This window comes from Perognathus longimembris, chromosome 28 (genome assembly GCF_023159225.1).
Source record: "Perognathus longimembris pacificus isolate PPM17 chromosome 28, ASM2315922v1, whole genome shotgun sequence".
Lineage (NCBI taxonomy): Eukaryota > Metazoa > Chordata > Mammalia > Rodentia > Heteromyidae > Perognathus > Perognathus longimembris.
The window spans coordinates 13,833,252-13,851,831 of NC_063188.1; the positions used below are offsets into that span (position 1 = coordinate 13,833,252).

General features: G+C 39.4%; 1 protein-coding gene across 2 annotated transcripts in view; it reads right to left on the reverse strand.

Moving 5' to 3' along the window:
* The window catches only part of Phf6 (PHD finger protein 6), a 96,931-nt gene that overhangs the window by 37,930 nt on the left and 40,421 nt on the right, over window positions 1-18,580 (reverse strand). The window contains exons 9-11 of one of the 2 annotated variants that reach the window (XM_048335301.1): window positions 15,998-16,131; window positions 10,412-10,541; window positions 6,538-10,072 (exon numbers count right to left, since the gene is read on the reverse strand). In XM_048335301.1, coding sequence (XP_048191258.1) covers window positions 10,412-10,541; window positions 15,998-16,131 — 264 coding nt within the window. In that variant the 3' untranslated portion in view covers window positions 6,538-10,072. Of the gene's footprint in view, window positions 1-6,537; window positions 10,073-10,411; window positions 10,542-15,997; window positions 16,132-18,580 lie in introns of those variants that run through there. The other variant, XM_048335302.1, reaches the window with a different exon arrangement.

Consider the following 18,580-nt stretch of genomic DNA (forward strand, 5'->3'; position numbering starts at 1 on the left):
GAAAGTCCCATGAGACTGTTATCTCTAATAAACTACCCCCTAAAAGCATAGAAGTGGCGCTGGGCTCAAGTGATAGACTGCTCACCTTGAGCAAAATAAGCTCAGAGATAGTGCCCAGGCCCTGAGTTTAAACTCCAGGACTAGCTAGCGCGCGCACGCGCGCACACACACACACACACACACACACACACACACACACACACACACACACGGGATTAAAGGTCTGATGAATATGGGTACAGTATAAACTAAGAATCTGGGCAAAGGTTATAAAGAGAAAGTGGATTCCACACTAGCTTATCAGCAGTGAGACCAGAAGATGGTGTGAATCAGTGTTCTCCAATGAGAACCTTGGTCCCCAAGGTACCACTTTTAGGAGTCAATAGAACCTTTAAGAAGTAAAATTTGCAAATATGCCCCTGTAGAAGATTGTGAGACCCCAGTCTCTTCTTTGCTTCTTGGCCAATGAGGGGAGTGGTTTTCATCCTGTCATGTGCTCTGTCATTAGAGGCCCAATGTAATGCATCACTTGATTTTTGGGTGGAACCCCATGACTATTACTTACAGTAACCCCTTTCCCTTAGCTCTTTTTTTTTTTTTACCATTCCTGGGACTTGAACTCAGGGCTTGGGTGCTGTCCCTGAGCCCCTTTGTGCTCAAGGCTAGCAGCCACAGAACCACTTTCAGCTTTTCATGAGTAGTTTATGGCGTTAAGAGTCTCACAGACATTCTTGCTTGGGCTGGCTTTGAACTGCGATCTTCAGATCTCAGCCTCCTGGGTAGTTAGGGTTATAGGTGTGAGCCACCAGTGCCCACCTTCCCTTAGTTTATAAGCTAATTATCTTTTGTTTTTACAGTGACCAAAGCCTGACTGCTACAGCAGGAACACTTTATCTAGAGGTACAGAGACTAGTCAGAAGAGGAATGATCTTGATGAGGTGAAAATTAAGGTAAGAGTTTCCAGAAGGGCACCAAAAGGGGAAAAATAGATGTGACTATTTCAAGTTCTGTGTTGATCTTTCTAGGAAGTGGCCCATATATTGTTGGCTGCTTTTGCCTGTTTCAGGAAATGGAGTGACCCCAGTGATGAAAGCATTCCAAAGACCACAGAAAAAGTTGCTCAAACCTCTCTCTCTTATCCTGTCTCTTTCAAGAGAGAAAGAACAGCTGTGAAGCCTTCTTCATAAGCAACATGTTTTCATAAATGCACTTTCCCAGCTGGCTAGGTGCCCGAAGCCATTGGGGCACATGGTTAAGAAAAATTCTAAAAGATGTCTAAAAAGAATGTTGTATTTGAGGATAATGCCAAAATTCCAGCTCCCTGATCTGTATTCTTTCAGAAACTGCTTATCTTTTGTGCTTGCTTGCTAATCAAGAACACATGAGACAAGGGTCCAAAGAATTATTGCTTCCTGGTAACACTAAATCAATACTAAATATAGAACATAAGCCTATTGGGATTAAGGATCAGGGATGTTGGAAAATAAGCCTTTGTGTTAAATTGGTTAGCTAACCTCAGAGATGAAAATGGAAGCAACTCTCCTGTTTGTTGCAGTTCCAAGTTAGAAAAACACTATCTAATGAATTCACTCAGTTTTGTTGCCTTTCCTTAAGGAACTTAGTTATTTAACAAACCTAGGAAGGATGAGTGGAAAGAATTGTGATCAAAAGCTGGGTTTATGGTAAAACATTCAAAGTTTATTTTTGTAATGCGGACTTAACTCTTTTTTGAAATAGTTGCCCTAGTACTATAAATACTAATTGGCAAGATATGCTTTTGAGTATTAGGGGAAAACACTTTTTATGGGGTACAATTCCTCTTTGACTTCATTTATTTTATTCTTTATTAAGAAACTTTCACAGTGACTGACCAGCATAATTGAGTATGTGTTATTTTTATCAGTAATTTCTTTTCAGATGTTCAAACAATTGTTGTTTGAAATTGTTAAGTGAAAAAAAGATCATTTTCTAGTCAATGAGCCAAAAATATCAAGTCAATTTTTCTGGCTAGACTTAGATTTCATTTACGCAAAGCGAAAACAAGTAGTCAAAACGAAAAACAGTAATCAGGCACTGGTTGCTCATGCCTGTAAACCTAGCTACTTAAGAGACTGAGAGCTGAAGATTGCAGTTCAAAGCCAGCCTGGGCAAGAAAATCTGTGAGATTCATCTCCAATTAACCATTCAAAAACTGGAAGTGGAGCTGTGGCTCAAAATGGTAGAATGCTAGCCTTGAGCAAAATAGCTTAGGGACAGTGCCCAGGCCCTGAGTTCAAGCCCCACAGGCTCTGAGTTCAAACCCCATGGCCAGAAAAAAAAGAAAAGCAAAAAAGTTCAAATGGGAGTGGGAAAGTGGCTTATTGGCAGAGCATTTGCCTAGCATGCATGAAGCCCTGGGTTCAATTCCTCATTACCACATTAAAAGAAAAATCTAGAAGTGGTGTTGTGACTCAAGTAATAGAGTGCTTGCCTAGAGCAAAAGCTCAGTGACAGCATCCAGGCCCTGAGTTCAAGCCCCAGGACTGACAAAAAAAAAGTTCACATGATGTTTTCTTGTTTCACAGAACTGATCAGTTGGTATACAGAGTTAAAACTATGTGGATAAGAAACATCACACAACAGGGAAGGTCACAGGAATTCTTCAACAAAACATAATATACTCCTTCAAGTATGGACTCTGATGTGGACAACTGGTCTACATCGCATTAGTGGGCAGTGACAAACAACTGATTACTCTCCAGCAATCAAGAGGAGGGGAAAGGATGGACTAAACACTATAGTTGGTAACACATATGAGACATTTTTTCTTTCATATAAATAGTGTTTTACAAATGAAATACAGGGCCTGGTTTCACGAAGATAATTCATATCACATTGGGGTACTACATTATAGGGGGTTTACAACAAAACCAAATCCCACAGTGTGTCTTTGAAAAGACAACATACCACTGAGCACCAGTGGCTCACACCTATAATCCTAGCTATTCAGTAGGCTGAGAACTGAGAGTCACAGTTCAAAGCCATCCTGACCAGGAAAGTCCATGAGACTCTTATCTCCAATTAACCAGCAAAAAATAACAACAAAACAGACAAACACAGAAGTGAGGCTGTGGTTCTAAGTGGTATAGCACTAGCCTTGAGCAAATAAGCTCAGGGACAGTACCAAAGCCCCAGGACCAATAAAATAAAGACACTATACCTCTTTTTACTGAATAGCAATCCTTTGAAATAAAGAAGCAGGCAAACAACCCGATAGATGCACTGTTAAATTGACAAAAGGTAACTTAGACCATGAGAACGTATATGTGACTACATAGAACACTATTAATTTTTAAATTTTTAGGCTAAACTTCACTCGATTAACATACATAATTCATCATTCATGGTGTATACTCATAAAGTCATACAACCACCAACCACTAACTCCTGACATTTCATCACCCTCCTGGAAAAAAACCTCTAGGCCAGGCAGGGTAGCTAACACTTATAATCCCAGCTACTCCAAGGGGCAGAGACCAGGAAGACTACAGTTGGAGGCCAAACAAACAAATTAGGTGTGGTGAGGCATGCTTGTCATCCTAGCTATGTAGGAGTGGGAGGCTGAAGGAGTAAGTTAGAAGCTCCCAAATGGAAACAAAAGTGAGACCCTATCTGAAAAAAATAACCGAATGCAAAAAGGGCGGGAAGTATGGCCTACACTGTACAGTAGGCCCTAGCAGTACAGCCAAAATGACAAAAATCCTCTATACCTGTTAATGGTCATTCATAGCCCCATCTCTAGCCCCTGGCAACCCCTAATGGGTCTTCCATTCTCTGGATGTCTTCTTGGAAACTTCATAAAATGGAAACCTATCATTTGTTGCCTTGTGTCTGGTTTCTTAATGTAATATTTTCAAGAGTCATCCACAATGTATCATGCTATCAGGAACTCATTCTTTTTATGATTATTACATATATTTAAAATCTCTAAATGGGTCTGGCTTTTAAAATCAGTTTGCCCTTCTGTACAAATCATTTGACCAAAAAACTTAAAAGCACACAGCTGTAAATCCAACGTCCCTATTTCAGCCACATGTATGTCACTGGGTTCACTATCTTGTGTCTGTGATCTCATTTCAAAGATCATCTTTTTTTTTTGCCAGTCCTGGGGCTTGAACTCAGGGCCTGAGCACTGTCCCTGGCTTCTTTTTGCTCAAGGCTAGCACTCTGCCACTTGAGCCACAGCGCCACTTCTGGCTTTTTCTATATATGTGGTGCTGGGGAATTGAACGCAGGGCTTCATCTATGCAAGGCAAGGACTCTACCACTAGGCCATATTCCCAGCCCAAGGATCATCTCCTTAAACACTGTTTTTAAGGGCCTCTTGATTATACATAGTAGACCTACTTAGCTGCTTTGATTCTATCTCCCCCAGCAACGTCATAAAAGACACATTCCTACACAGATACAAAGAGGTACAAAGGCATGATTTGGAAGTTTGGGATCTATTGTCTTTGTTTTATTTTTGTGCTGGTCCTGGGGCTTGAACTCAATGCCTGGGCACTGTCCTTGAGCATCTTTTTCCCCCCTCAACATACACATACCATTTGCTTTACCCCTTGCTCCACTTCTGCCTTTTTTTGGTAGTTAATTGAAGATAAGAATGTCACACCTTCTTGAAGAATGTCACACCTTCTTTTTTGGCCAGTCCTGGGCCTTGGACTCAGGGCCTGAGCACTGTCCCTGGCTTCTTTTTGCTCAAGGCTAGCACTCTGCCACTTGAGCCACACCGCCACTTCTGGCCGTTTTCTATATATGTGGTGCTGGGGAATCGAACCCAGGGCTTCGTGTATACGAGGCAAGCACTCTACCACTAGGCCATATTCCCAGCCCTGTCACACCTGTGGGGCAGGTTTTGAAACACAAGCCTCAGAACTCAGCCTCCTGAGTGGCTGGGATTACAAGTGTGAGCCACTAGCGCCCAGCCATCTTTGTTTTCACTTTAAGACGGGGTCTCATTATGCAACTCAATGTGGCCTGGAATTTACTTACGATTTAGTCCAAGCTAGCCTCAAACTCTTGATCCTCCAGCTGCAGCCTCCCAAGTTCTGAGATTACAGGAGTGTCCCACCACCCAGGGCCATCTGCTCCACCTGCTGTATTTTCTGGTGTGTGTGTGTGTGTGCGCACGCCAGTCATGGAGCTTGAACTCAAGGCCTGAGTACTGTCCCTGCCCTTTATTTGCTCAAGGCTAGTACTCTACCAGTAGCCACAGCTGCACTTCCAGAATTTTTTGATGATTAATTGTAGATAAGAGTCTCATGGAGTTTCTTACCTAGGCTGGCTTTGAACTGCAACCCTCATTGTTTTGAGTAGCAAGGATGATAGGCATGAGCCACCAGCACCTGGCTTCCATCTGCTGTCTTCCTTTTTTATTTATTTATTTTTTTTGGTCGGCCATGGGGCTTGAACTGGGTCTGGGCACTGTCCCTGAGCTCTTCAGCTCATGGCTAGCACTCTACCACTTGAGCTACAGCGCCACTTCCGGTTTTCTGATGGTTCATTGGAGATAAGCGTCTCACTGACTTTCCTGCCCAGGCTGGCTTGGAACTGTGATGCTCAGATCTCAGCCTCCTGAGTATCTAGGATAACAGGCGTGGGACCCAGGACTAGTTGACTCTTGTACACTGACCATATGTCAGTAACCTTCACAGTAATTGGCATCTTATTATCTAAACAAGGGAAGATGATATAATAGTCACTTCCACAATTGAGGAATGGAACATAGATGGTTTTGGTTTTCTCTTGTAAAAATATGAACTGGCCATTTTCTGGCCATAGACTTTTCTTTTGAAGTTCTATGTTGCTTTACTATATAATGACCTTAGCAATTGCTACGAAATGTAGTCAGAGCCAATAAATAAGTGGTCAGTAGTTTTGATTAGCTAAAGAAAAGCATGTAACTTTCTATCTCTGTATTTTTCCATTATGGTAATTAAAAATGAGACTTAATAGTGGATTTTTAAATACACATACCATTTGCACTAAAGCACACTATTCTATGAGCCAGCAAAAATCTGAAGCTGATACTTTATTTTTCCCTTCCTTAGTAACAATGCAGACTAGGAATTGTATATGGAATCACATAAATATTAAATACCAGTACATAGAATATAATAAATAATAAATATAATAACAAATGTAATAATAAATATCAATAAAATGTTGAGTTCCGCCCTGGATATGAACAATCTCAATATAGGAGCACAGTACCAGCTGGAAGCTGTTTATGAACTGGGAGAAAACTTAAATGGCAAGGGTATTAATCCTTTACCTTGATACCCATAAGATAAATTGTACTAGGAATTTGGGGGGGGGGTTGATTTTCAAAAATCACCCTCTAATTAGGTGCAAGAGGTATGAAGCTGTAGGTATCTGAACCATGATATAATGCCCATTATTTCATTTCTGTTTATTATGGTTATTATAAAGGTGATGTACAGAGGGGTTCCAGTTCCATAATTCACAAGTAATGAGTACATAACAAACAGGACATAAGGCCAATTCTATTGTACTTAAAAAGATTTCTCCCCACGATTAAACCTTTGTATTATGAAACATTGAATGGAATTCAAAACCAAGGTTTTTTTCTCCCATACTGCACTGCCCCACACTGTTTTTTGAGATAGGTGGATTCTGTGGCTGCTGTTGTTTTGGCAATGCCAGATACCTGCATGCCAGCAACAACCACTGAGCTATATCCCCAGCTCTTTGCCCCACATTGGTTGAATGATAAGCTATCAAACAAATTAGGCATTTTACCTTGATGTAAAGCAACACTACACAGAACACAGTATTGTTGTGGTCGTCAAAACGTCATTATAGGCTTCCACACACAAAAAAGACATACAAATATGAAATTCGTAACTGATTTATTGAATGAATAATATATGCAAGAATACCAATAAAAGGAACTAATACTACAAACTACAACTTGAAAATAAAGCCAATATAACAGGAACAAAATATACATAACATGAGAGGAATGTTTGATTTTGACCCATGACGCATTCCACATCTTTACAATTAAAATGTCTGCTCAAACAAAACTAGACCTTGGTCTAACCTTAGTGCTTTTTTAAAAAAAAGCAACAACATGCCAGAACACTTTTGCTTTTGCTTTGAGATATTTGAGATTCACACATTTGTTCAAGTACATAGATTCAGATTCAATAGTAGATCTACATACAGCGCTTGTTATTCTGTTCATATCTTGAGTAGCATGAGCAAGTACAATTTGAAAGTTCTAAAACTGCTGATCCTTGCAAGAGAATTTAAGTGTGGGTTTTAATAAATTGAGATGAAAGTAAAATTCACCCCCTCCCCTCCTCCCCCGACCCAGGAACAAAGAGCTCTTATTAAAGTATAGAAACTCAAGTCTATCCTTCTGCTCTAAAGAACATTTGTTACTAACATTTTCTGGTAAGGCAATAAATGCTCCAGAATCATCTTCAATATACGCTTGCAAAGGTTACACTGTTTAATACTCATAACAACAACAAAAATGAAAACAAAAAAGGGGGTAAAGAAAGCAAAAAGGAAATAAAGAAGAAAAGACACTTTGAAATTTCAGGCTAAAATATGCATAAAAGACAGTAATGGCAGTATTTTTGGAAAATGATGTAAATGTCATATACTTATCAAATAATGTCATGCTTACTACAATTAAGGACTTAAGAGATGTACAGTAAATACACTGCTGAGGTCCATTTATCTAAATATTAATACCACAATGTCATTACTACCCAGAAGATGATGATGCTACTTGGGAACACAAGTACTGTACAATTTTTACATTGTAAGGCACTTTTTTTCTTTTTACTCAGCATGTGATGAAAACATAGGTAGCGAATCAAAATATTAGAGGCTTTACAGCCCAAGGTGATACTTCATGTGATTTCAATTTACATTTCCATTTTTAATGGAGGATTTAGCCAATCACACCACAGTGAGAAAAAACAGGTAGTCAGACACCTATTCTAGCCAACCAAAAGGTAAAGTGCTATTCTGGTTGGTAGTAGCAGAGAAAGGGCTGAAGAAACCCATGCCAAGTCCTATATCTTACTACACAACAAACCCATCAACTGACAGCTATAATAGTTGAAGTCCTTTACAGAATTATTGACTGGCCATGATTACCCCGGCACCTTCCTTTTTTTTTTTTTCCTAAAAAAATTCATTACAGTAGTTGTCTAAAAATGAAGGATATCTATTTCTCCATGGGTAAGTTCTATGGCACACAATGTGAAAAATGATCTAGACACAGTGATTTCAAGATCTTTAAAAATAATATTTTTCAAGCTGTTATAAGGAAATAAAAGTACAGATCCTTTGGGAAAAGTCACACAGCTTGGTAAACAAACATTTAGATCTGTCCTTGTACTTCAAGTCATGACTAATTTTGAAAATGAATCATACACAAATGGTGGCATATTAAAAGCAAAGGGAGAAACATACATAGCAGTCCACTACTAAAGCTAGTTTCCTTCTAAAAATAACAATAAAAGAGTTAAAAGAGAGCAAGCATTGAGTCCCTTGGTTGAAGTGAATGTGTGAACACACACTTGATAAATTGGATGCGAAGGGACGAGCAGTTACAAAATTCAGTCATTCAGCACAGTGTAATTTTCCACCTGTATACAGTTTAAAAAAATGCTGTTGTGTCAGCTCATTGTACAGTCACGTCAATATGTTATTTCTTACTTGCAAAGTTTCTCTATTGTGGCAGGTGGACTAATAACCCAGTCATCAGATCCCCCTACACTTCGTCTTGAGATGCTATGGTACTATCACAACTAAAGGTGTTTTGTTTTTTTTTTGGTTTTGCCATAAAGAAACATATAAATGTGCTTCAGCAGATAAGTGGAAGAAAATATCACTAGCTAAAGAATGCCAGTGTAAAAATCCTTTTGAAAAAAGCTGGGTTCTTAGGCTTTCAAACACAGTCCTGATCATTAGTTAATGACATACTACCAAACCCCATTAAGGAGAAAAAGCAAGGGCCCAGAAGCCTACAAAACATACAACCAAAGCAATGACTGAAAAATCTGGAAAACATGAAATCAAGTTTCTAAAATAGTGGTCACAACATTCAAAATAAATACTGTTTTATGCAAAACTGTTTTTCACTCCTACAGCCCACGAGCCCTCCTTACATACTCTGGGGTCAAGACGTGAAGTGGTCCCCGGACAGGGCACTTGGGAGGAACCCGTTTCAGACGTGGGGTCTTAAAAGTCCTTAGCAAGTGGCAACCCCTTAAATCTCAAAGAGGTTTTAGTTGGTGGTTGCCAAATGTTACTTTTAACCTGGAAAAGGATTTAATCATTTTGCCAGAAGCTCTGGGTGTGAGCTGGAAAGAGAAGAGGTGGTATTGTCAAAGAGAATTTTGGCAGAAGCACTGGAGAGCATCAGAGCTTATCATCACCAGTTGCCCGTGTCCACGGTGGTCAGTGAGCCCAACTTTAACAGGAACCAAAGGAAAGCTGGAGCACACTTCTTGGAAGTGACTTTATAGCATGTGCTGTCAAAGCCAAGAGAGAAGCAGGTTCTCTTCATTTCTAGCCTCCATTACTTGAGTGTGAAAAAAAATCTCCACGAAGGACCACGGGTTGCCACCAGTGTCATGGTTGCATTGTAAAGGAAATTTGTTTACGTTTTCCCTTGAGCATGAATCCACTAAACCAACTTAAAACACTCGAAACAGTACAACTTCATTCAGTCCAGAAATACAGCTTAGTTCATTTCAATATCTGCTTTAACTGATGACACTCTACACAGGGTTAATAGTGTTTTCAACTGCTTCCCAGAAACTGCAAGCTACAGCTACATAACATCAACATGTCAAACTCAGCCATCTAGTGAAGGCTTATATAGAACAAACAAGATGCTTTTAGGCAGTTCAATGAAGGATCTAAGAGTTGGGCAGTAAAAAGTTACAAACCCTTTTGGATTTTAGAAAACAGTGGAAAAAAAAGAATAGTAGTTATGGATGTCTTATTCATTCCCAGTTTTCTAAAACTCTGTCCCATGAACCTGTTTAAAAGATGATAAAAAAATGTAAAATATGATGTTTGAAGGGAACATAATCAACATAATGTTATCGAGGAGAATATCTTACTGCTTTGATATTAAGACTACATTTACTGATAAAGTGGATAGCTTTACTTTTGTTGATAACAAAATTGGCTAGTAAAGAAAGAAAACCAACAAAAAAAACTATACAAGCCTAAACAATCGTCAGCATTCCAGTAACATGCTCTTAGCTAAACAGAAGAGAATTTGTGAAAATTTACTGCAGTTCATTACTGCGCTATGTATTTGCCAGTGTGTTTTGTATTGTGATAACAGATGTGGTATAATTAACTTTCATACCTAGTTTCCATTAAGTTGCTGCTGCATAAGTTGCTGCTGCTCACTTTGTACTTTGCCCCGGCTTTTACTCTCTCGTTCCTCATCTTCTTCATCTCTCTCATCATTTCCACTATGATTTTGACAATATAGTCTACAATGATGAAAGACAAAAATCTCAAAATCCTTTGTCACTGTTGATGAGAATACATTTATGCAATCATTAGTGGAAGAGCTTGGTGCCGATGAGGTTTTTTTATTCACACTTTAAAACACCCCCAACTCGCTACAGGTCCATTTCTATGTAAAAGATAGGAAAATATACTACTATTGAGATATAGAAGTTCCTTTGAAACAAAACCTCCTATTTATTTAGGGCAACAGTTATAAAGCAATTCCTTATTTTTCCCAAGGAGTTTAAAAGCAATTTTTCTTTGTCAGTTGTGAGGTTTGAACTCTGGGACTGTGTGCTGTCCCTGAGCTCTTCAGCTCAAGGCTAGTGCTCTACCACTTGAGCCACAGTGCCAGTTCTGGTTTTCTGGTAGTTAATTGGAGATAAGAGTCTCCTCATGGACTTTCAGGCTTTCTTGCCTGGGCTGGCTCTAAACTGTGGGCTCAGATCTCAGCCCCTTGAGTAGCTAGGATTACAGGCGTGAGCCACCGGCGCTCGGCTTATTATAAAGTTTTGATTGTTTTGTGTGGTTGTTTTTTTTTTTGCCAGTCCTGGGGCTTGAACTCAGGGCCTGAGCACTGTCCCTGAGCTTCTTTTTGCTCAAGGCTAGCACTCTGCCACTTGAGCCACAGCACCACTTCCGGCCTTTCCTGTGTATGTGGTGCTGAGGAATCGAACCTAGGGCTTCATGTATGAGGCAAGCACTGTACCACTAGGCCATATTTCCAGCTCTATAAAGTTTTTAATAGAAATGATGCAGTAATTTTGCATAACCAGCAATAGGCAGGCTGACTTGAGCCCAGTTTTAGATCAATTACAGACTACGTGACAGAGGAACAATGCTTTAAAAAATCTTCAAGGAAATCCTCTTGTGGTTACTAATAGATAAATGATTATACGGGAATTTATATGTCATTGATAATCTAAATGACATCTAACATTTTAGTAGACTAAAAAGGCAAGTGTGGGGATAAGTATAATAACAACTGACTTCTATCTGGTGTGCTCATGATTTTTCTTTCCAGTCTTCAGCTATTTTCAATAACTGTCAAAAGAGTTGTGGAGGACTTGTACCTTCACATGCTGTGCATGGAAAATTTCCATTCTTGTTTTGTTTTGTTTTGTTTTTTGCCAGTCCTGGGCCTTGAACTCAGGGCCTGAGCACTGTCCCTGGTTTCTTTTTGCTCAAGGCTAGCACTCTGCCACTTGAGCCACAGCGCCACTTCTGGCCATTTTCTGTATATGTGGTGCTGGGGAATTGAACCCAGGGCTTCATGTATAGGAGGGGAGCACTTTACCACTAGGCCATATTCCCAGACCCCCTTTCTTTTCTTTTCTGTGGTGGTCCTAGAGCTTAAACTCAGTGCCTGGCTGCCTAATGCTTGCTCTCTACCACTTGAGCCACAGCTCCACCTCTGGTTTGTTTGGTTTTTGGAGATTAGTCTCACAGACTTTCCTGCTTGGGCTAGCTTCTAACCTGATCTTCAGATCTCAGCCTCCCTAGGAGCTAAGATTAAAGGTATGAGCCACCAGAGGCCAGCTGTTTCTTTCCCAACTATCAAGAGAGATTTCTATACTACCTATAAACTATATTCCCTAAAACATAACAACTAAACCTTTGAATGGATTTATAGTTTACAGAAAGTATGGGGAGAAAGGGTAGAGACAAGTGGAATATCATGAAATAGTATACAGATAAATCGAGAAGGTAAGACTTCTACAGGACTACTCATTAGTGTTCTTCATGTTGAGAGAAAAGGTGAAAATGAGAAAGAGATTCGTTCATATTAAAACAGAATTGAATACCAAATACAGTGCATGGACCTTGTAGATAAACAGATTGGAACAAATCAAGTCTAAAAAGACATTTGTGGCTGGGTGTAGTGGTACATACCTGTAATCCCAGTGGCTTGGGAGGTAGACATAAGAGAGGATTTCAGTTTGAGATCAGCCCAAACAAAAAGTTAGTAAGGCACCATCCCAACCAATAGTACAAACTTGTCATTCCAACTATGTAGGAAATGTAAATAGAAGAATTGTGGTCCAGACTAGCCAAGGCATAAATGAGACCATATTTGAAAAATAAATGGAAGCAAAAAAAATGGTTCAAGTGGCAGATCACCTCTCTAGAAAGTATGAGGCCCTAAGTTCAAACCCCAGTACTGCAAAAAAAAAAAAAAAAAAAGGACAACTGAGAAAATGTGAAAATATGGATTATATGTGATGGTTCTGAGAAATAATTATTTATTTTATAAGATGATTGTGAGGGAGTAATTACATTAGAAATACCAGTGTTTTGAGATGTACGCTGAAGTATGGAGGGAATCAAATGACAGGAGATTTGGGCTTCTACTTTAATCGATCTCAGAGAAAACACCAATAAATGAAACAACTATGGCAATAATTTGGTAACTGCTGATAGGCGAAGTTGTTATACTATTCTACTTTTATATACATTTGACAATCTTTTTGATAGCAGTCTCTTCTAAAAGGACATGATTTTTCTTCCTGTCAAGACAAATTTGTATCATTGTTGTGTCAGTAAACTGAGGCTTGAACCTCAGGGCCTCATGCTCCTGTTATGGCTTTTCTATTTATTTATTTTCCAAAATGTTTGTGTGCTTCTGGGGCGTTTACTCAAAGCCTTCCACTGTCACTTGGCGTTTTCACTCAAGGCTGGGGCTCAACCACTTGAACTACATCTCTACTTCCAGATTTATGTTTGTGCACGTCTGGGTACTTCATCAGGGCCTGAGTGCTATACCAGAGCTTTTGTGCTATACCACTTGAGCCACAGTTTTACTTCCTACTTTTTATCAGTTAATCGGAGATAAGAGTCTCACACACTTTTCTACCGAGGCTGGCTGGACTCAAACCACAATCGTATTTCAGCCTTCTGAGTACCTAAGGATTACAGGTGTGAGTTATTGGTGGTTGGCCAAATTTTCATATTTGGGGGGGATTGTTATTCATTTGTGGCTTATTTCCAATAGTCCTTTATATGCTCTCCATGAGTGTAGGCACAAAATCATAGCTGTCAACTGGTCAAATAAGATCTCCACTGTCACAAAGCATGTTTATGACAGGGGGCTGGTTATTTTTAAAATTCATATTAAATAATTTAAAATACAACACACAACAAAACAGAATAAACATAAATTGAAAAAAATCATTATATCCTCCCTTCCCTTTTTTGTTTTTGGTTTTTGAAACAGGACCTTCCTATGTAGCCCCAGAAGGACTCAAGCTCATAATCTTCCTTATTTCCACTTCCTGAATGTTAGGATTAAAGGTATGGGCACCAGGCCCAGCTTCCTTTGCCTTTTCAATTATGTGTATAGTCAGGACTCAAAAAAGGGTACTAAGCAATGAAAGCCATATTGGTGAGAGAGGGATGCCATTTCATTCCACAATGTCCTATTCATGCATTCCTCTCTCATCCCAGAATATTTGCTTGTAGATTCTCATTTGAATTCAGTACTCGAAAATCTACTTTAGAAATGTAACGAACAAATTTCAGCCATGTGCCAGTGGCTCCCATCTCGAATCCTAGCTATTCAGGAGGCTGAGATCTGAGGAGAGGTTTGCCAGCCCAGGCAGGCAAGTCCACAAGACTATGGCCAATTAACGTGCAAAATGCCAGGCTGAGGTCATGACTCAAGTGGCAGAATACCAGCTGTAAGCAAACAAGAGCATGAGACCTCGAGTTTAAATGCCAGTACTGGCACACACATTCAAAAACATATTTTAATATGAAAAGTAAAAACAAAACTCATCATAGATCCTAGTGCAAATATTTTGGCTTAGATATAAATAGCCACCAAAACATGGCTTTCTAACAGCTAAAAAGCAAAAATAACCTAAATAAGGAATAAATAAAACAACCATCACATGTATATATATACATACATATAAATAATATACACACATATATAATGGAATATTGTGCAATCATCAATACAAATGTAAAATATCTAATGTCACAAAAACATTTTAGTGGAAAACAAGTTATGAAAGTGTATTATAAGAAAACATTGTTTTTCTAAGTATATACATAACCACATAAATGTCTAGAAGAAAATATTCCAAAAGTTATAAAATTATGTTATAAAGTTATTATTTTGGATAGTATAATTAAAGTTGCCATTAACTTCTTTATTTAAAATGTTCATAGAGGCTGGCACAAGTGGTTCAACCTGTAATCCTAGCTACTCAGGAAACTGAGATCTGAGGATCATAGTTTAAAACCACACCAGGCAGGAAATTCCATGAGACTCTATCTCCAATTAACCACCAAAAAAGCCGGAAGTGGAACTGTGGCTAAAATGGGAGAGCACTAGCCTTCAGCAAAAGAGCTCAAGGACAGCACCCAGACCAACGATGAGCCCAAAAATAAAATAAATAAATAAATAGATCAATCAATCAATAAAAGTTCAGGATTCCTACCAAATTATTCTTCATGAGCTTTAACAAATGGAACCATTACACTACTAGCTCAAGGTGCAGGTAAGTTGAAGACTCATTAAAAGCACAGTAACTAGAAATCCCAAATCTCTGGTCCCTTTTCTTTCCCTCCCTCTTCTTACCGATCCCTTCCTTCTGGTTGTGCTGAGAATTTGAACTCAGAGCATAGTAGCTATAATCCTAGCTACTCAGGAAGCTCAGTACCACTGAGTTATACCCCAAACTCTTGTCATTCTACGTAGACAATCTTTTCACTTCTATCTTTACAACTGAATACCATTCTAAGTTGCCAACAATTCTGACCCTGTACCAATAGCAATAGTCTGTTAAAACACCTTCTCATCCTGATTTCTCTGTCTAGAATATTTCCAGTTTACTCAAATTTGGCCTTCATATCTCTCAGCTTAAGTACTACTTTCTTCATTAAGCTCTTCAGTACACACTCCCTACTATAGACTGGGTTAGCTCTTTCTTCTTATATTCTCTCACGGTGCTTTATAGCTCTAGTTATAACTATGCATTTACTTGTCTGGCTATTTGATTCACAGATCTCTCCCAACAGACTGTACAGTTTATGATGTAGCAGACTGTGCCCAGTGTGATCAGTTCCCAATTAATGGCTAACACAGAGTAAGCATTAACGTTGGAGGATTGAATGCTAACCCAGAGGTATATAGTCAGGGGAAAATCCTCATAGAATACCTTCAGAAATGAAATATACAACTTGTAGGTGGGGATGGAAAGCAAAAACTGGGAGAGACACCGTCCAAAAAGAAATGTACTCTTTATCTGAGGTAACTGGAACCTCTCTGTACATCAACTTTATAACAATAAAAAATTATTTTAAAAAGAGAATACCTTTAGTATTCGTGGCTATATATCATTAACAGAGATTAAGCAAAGTCATGGTATCTATTTAAGGGAAGTTATTTACTGACATGGTTAGCCAAATGACAATTCTTTGTTTTTCTTACTTGTAAATGCCTCGTGACATATTTTCAATGTATTTAGCTTTGTCTTGTACTCCACAGTGGTAATGGTAGGTTTTAACACAGGCTTTTATTTCACATCCAATAGTAGCACCAGGCTGACTGCAAAGTGTACATTTCTGTTGAAAAAAAAGAGAAAACAAGCATAAGCACTATTTACAAGTTTAGGCAGTCTTATGTATTTGATTTGAGTAATAAACTAAGGCAAACATCCCAGTTTAAAAACAGTACCCATTTTTTTCTGAAAAAAAAAGTATATCAAATAGCTTACTATTCGATAGCACACAATTAAAACTGTACTAACCATGAGAGAACTGATATCTCAACATATAGATAATGGGGCTGGGAATACGGCCTAGTGGTAGAGTGCTTGCCTCGTATTCATGAAGCCCTGGGTTCGATTCCTCAGCACCACATATATAGAAAATGGCCAGAAGTAGCGCTGTGGCTCAAGTGGTAGAGTGCTAGCCTTGAGCAAAGGAGAAGGAGAAGGAGAAGAAGAAGAAGAAACAGCAGTAGCAGCAGCAGCCAGGGACAGTGCCCAGACCCTGAGTCCAAGTCCCAGGACTAGCCAAAACAAACAAACAAACAAAACCCACATATAGATAAGATATGCTTTGTCAATGCCAACTACAAAAACTACATTGCATACTTCAGAGATTTGATTTTTTTGGGGGGGGAGCGGAAATCATGGGGCTTGAACTCAGGGCCTGGGTGCTGTCCTTGAGCATTGTTGATGTTGATCAAGGCTAGCGCTCTACCCCTTTGAGCCACAGTGGCTCACGCTTATAAGCCTAGCCACTCAGGAGGCTGAGATCTGAGGATCAAAGGTTCAAAGCTATCCAGGCAAGAAAGTCTGTGAGATTCTTATCTCCAATTAAGAAACCACCAAAAAGCCAGAAGTAGAGATGTGGCTCAAGTGGTAAAGTTAGCTTTGAGCAACAACAACAACAACCAAAAAAACCTGAAGGACAGCACCCATACCAAAAGTTCAAACCCTGGGACCAACACACACACACACACACACACACACACACACACACACACACACACAATATTCTGAGATTAAAAAGTGGCTGATCAAAGTAAGATTTTAATGCCAAATAAATTCACAAAACAATGAGTTAAGCAGATTGTTTTGCTGTTGTTTTTTTTTTATTATAGAACCTCTCACAGGTTTTTCTCTAGGAAGGGGTGAATAGTAAACACTTTTATTTTTGGAGCGGTGGGCTGTCTAATGGTGAACTACTTTTTTTTTTTTTGCCAGTCCTGGGCCTTGGACTCAGGGCCTGAGCACTGTCCCTGGCTTCCTTTTGCTCAAGGCTAGCACTCTGCCACTTGAGCCACAGCGCCACTTCTGGCCGTTTTCTATATATGTGGTGCTGGGGAATCGAACCCAGGGCTTCATGTATACGAGGGCAAGCACTCTTGCCACTAGGCCATATCCCCAGCCCGGTGAACTACTTTTAACATACAGAGGGGGGCCATGCTAAGTTAGCAGTTACACTAACCTTCAATGAAGAGAAACAATAGATTGACCAAGAGAACTGTTTTCCAGGGGCTGGGGAAACTAAAAACTGAAACTAATCAAACCTTTGCTTGTAATTCCCACTTGAAATGGAAATATGGAGGATAGAGAAGTGAAGTGGTATCACAAAAATGCAAAAATGTTAGTCCCCGGGAATCTTGTCTACAATTACCCACCAAAAAGGTGGAAGGAGAGCTCTGACTCAAGTGGTATAGCCTTGAGCAAAAGAAACTCAGGGATAGCACTCAGGCCTTGAGTTCAAGAGCTAGGACTGGTATACACACACACACACACACACACACACACACACACACACGGAAGAGGGAGTGTCCTATATTAACTTAAATGATTTAGAACCAAATGTAACATGAAGTTCTCTTTTGGAATCCACTTCACAAAAATCTACTTTGTAGTGCAGTTTTGAGATACTTGGGAAAATGACTATGAACTGGAGGTGGGAGCTGCAAGGCACTGAGAAATTAACTGCTATTGCTAGGTTGTAATGACATTGATACTAGGCAAAAAAATATTTAATTAAGAAATGTACACTGGCCAGGCGCTGGTGGCTCACACCTGTAATCTTATTTGGGACGCTGAGATCTGGGCATCATGGCTCAATGCCAGCCAGGGCTTGAAAGTCCTGGAGATTCTTATCTCCAAATGGCTACCTGGAGATTGGCCACCAGAAAACTGGATGTGGAGCTGTGACTCAAAGTGGTAGAGCACTAGCCTTGAGAAGAAGAGCTCAGGGACAGCACCCACGCCTTTAGTTAAGCCCTATCACCGGAAAACAAAAACGTAAAGCAACAAGAATCCAAGGCTAAGTGAAATGAGAGCAAAAAATTCTTGATACTGATGAATCAAAGTGACGGATGTGCCTAAGTTACTAATCTTTCTAATGTTGATATGTTTGAACATTTTCACAATAAATATTGTAAGTTCTTCCTAGAGAAAAGTGCTATTTTGGAGGCTACATTCCATTTTCATAAAGCTTAAAGGGGTAACTCATCAATAAAGATGTCAATATTTCTCAAAGCTAT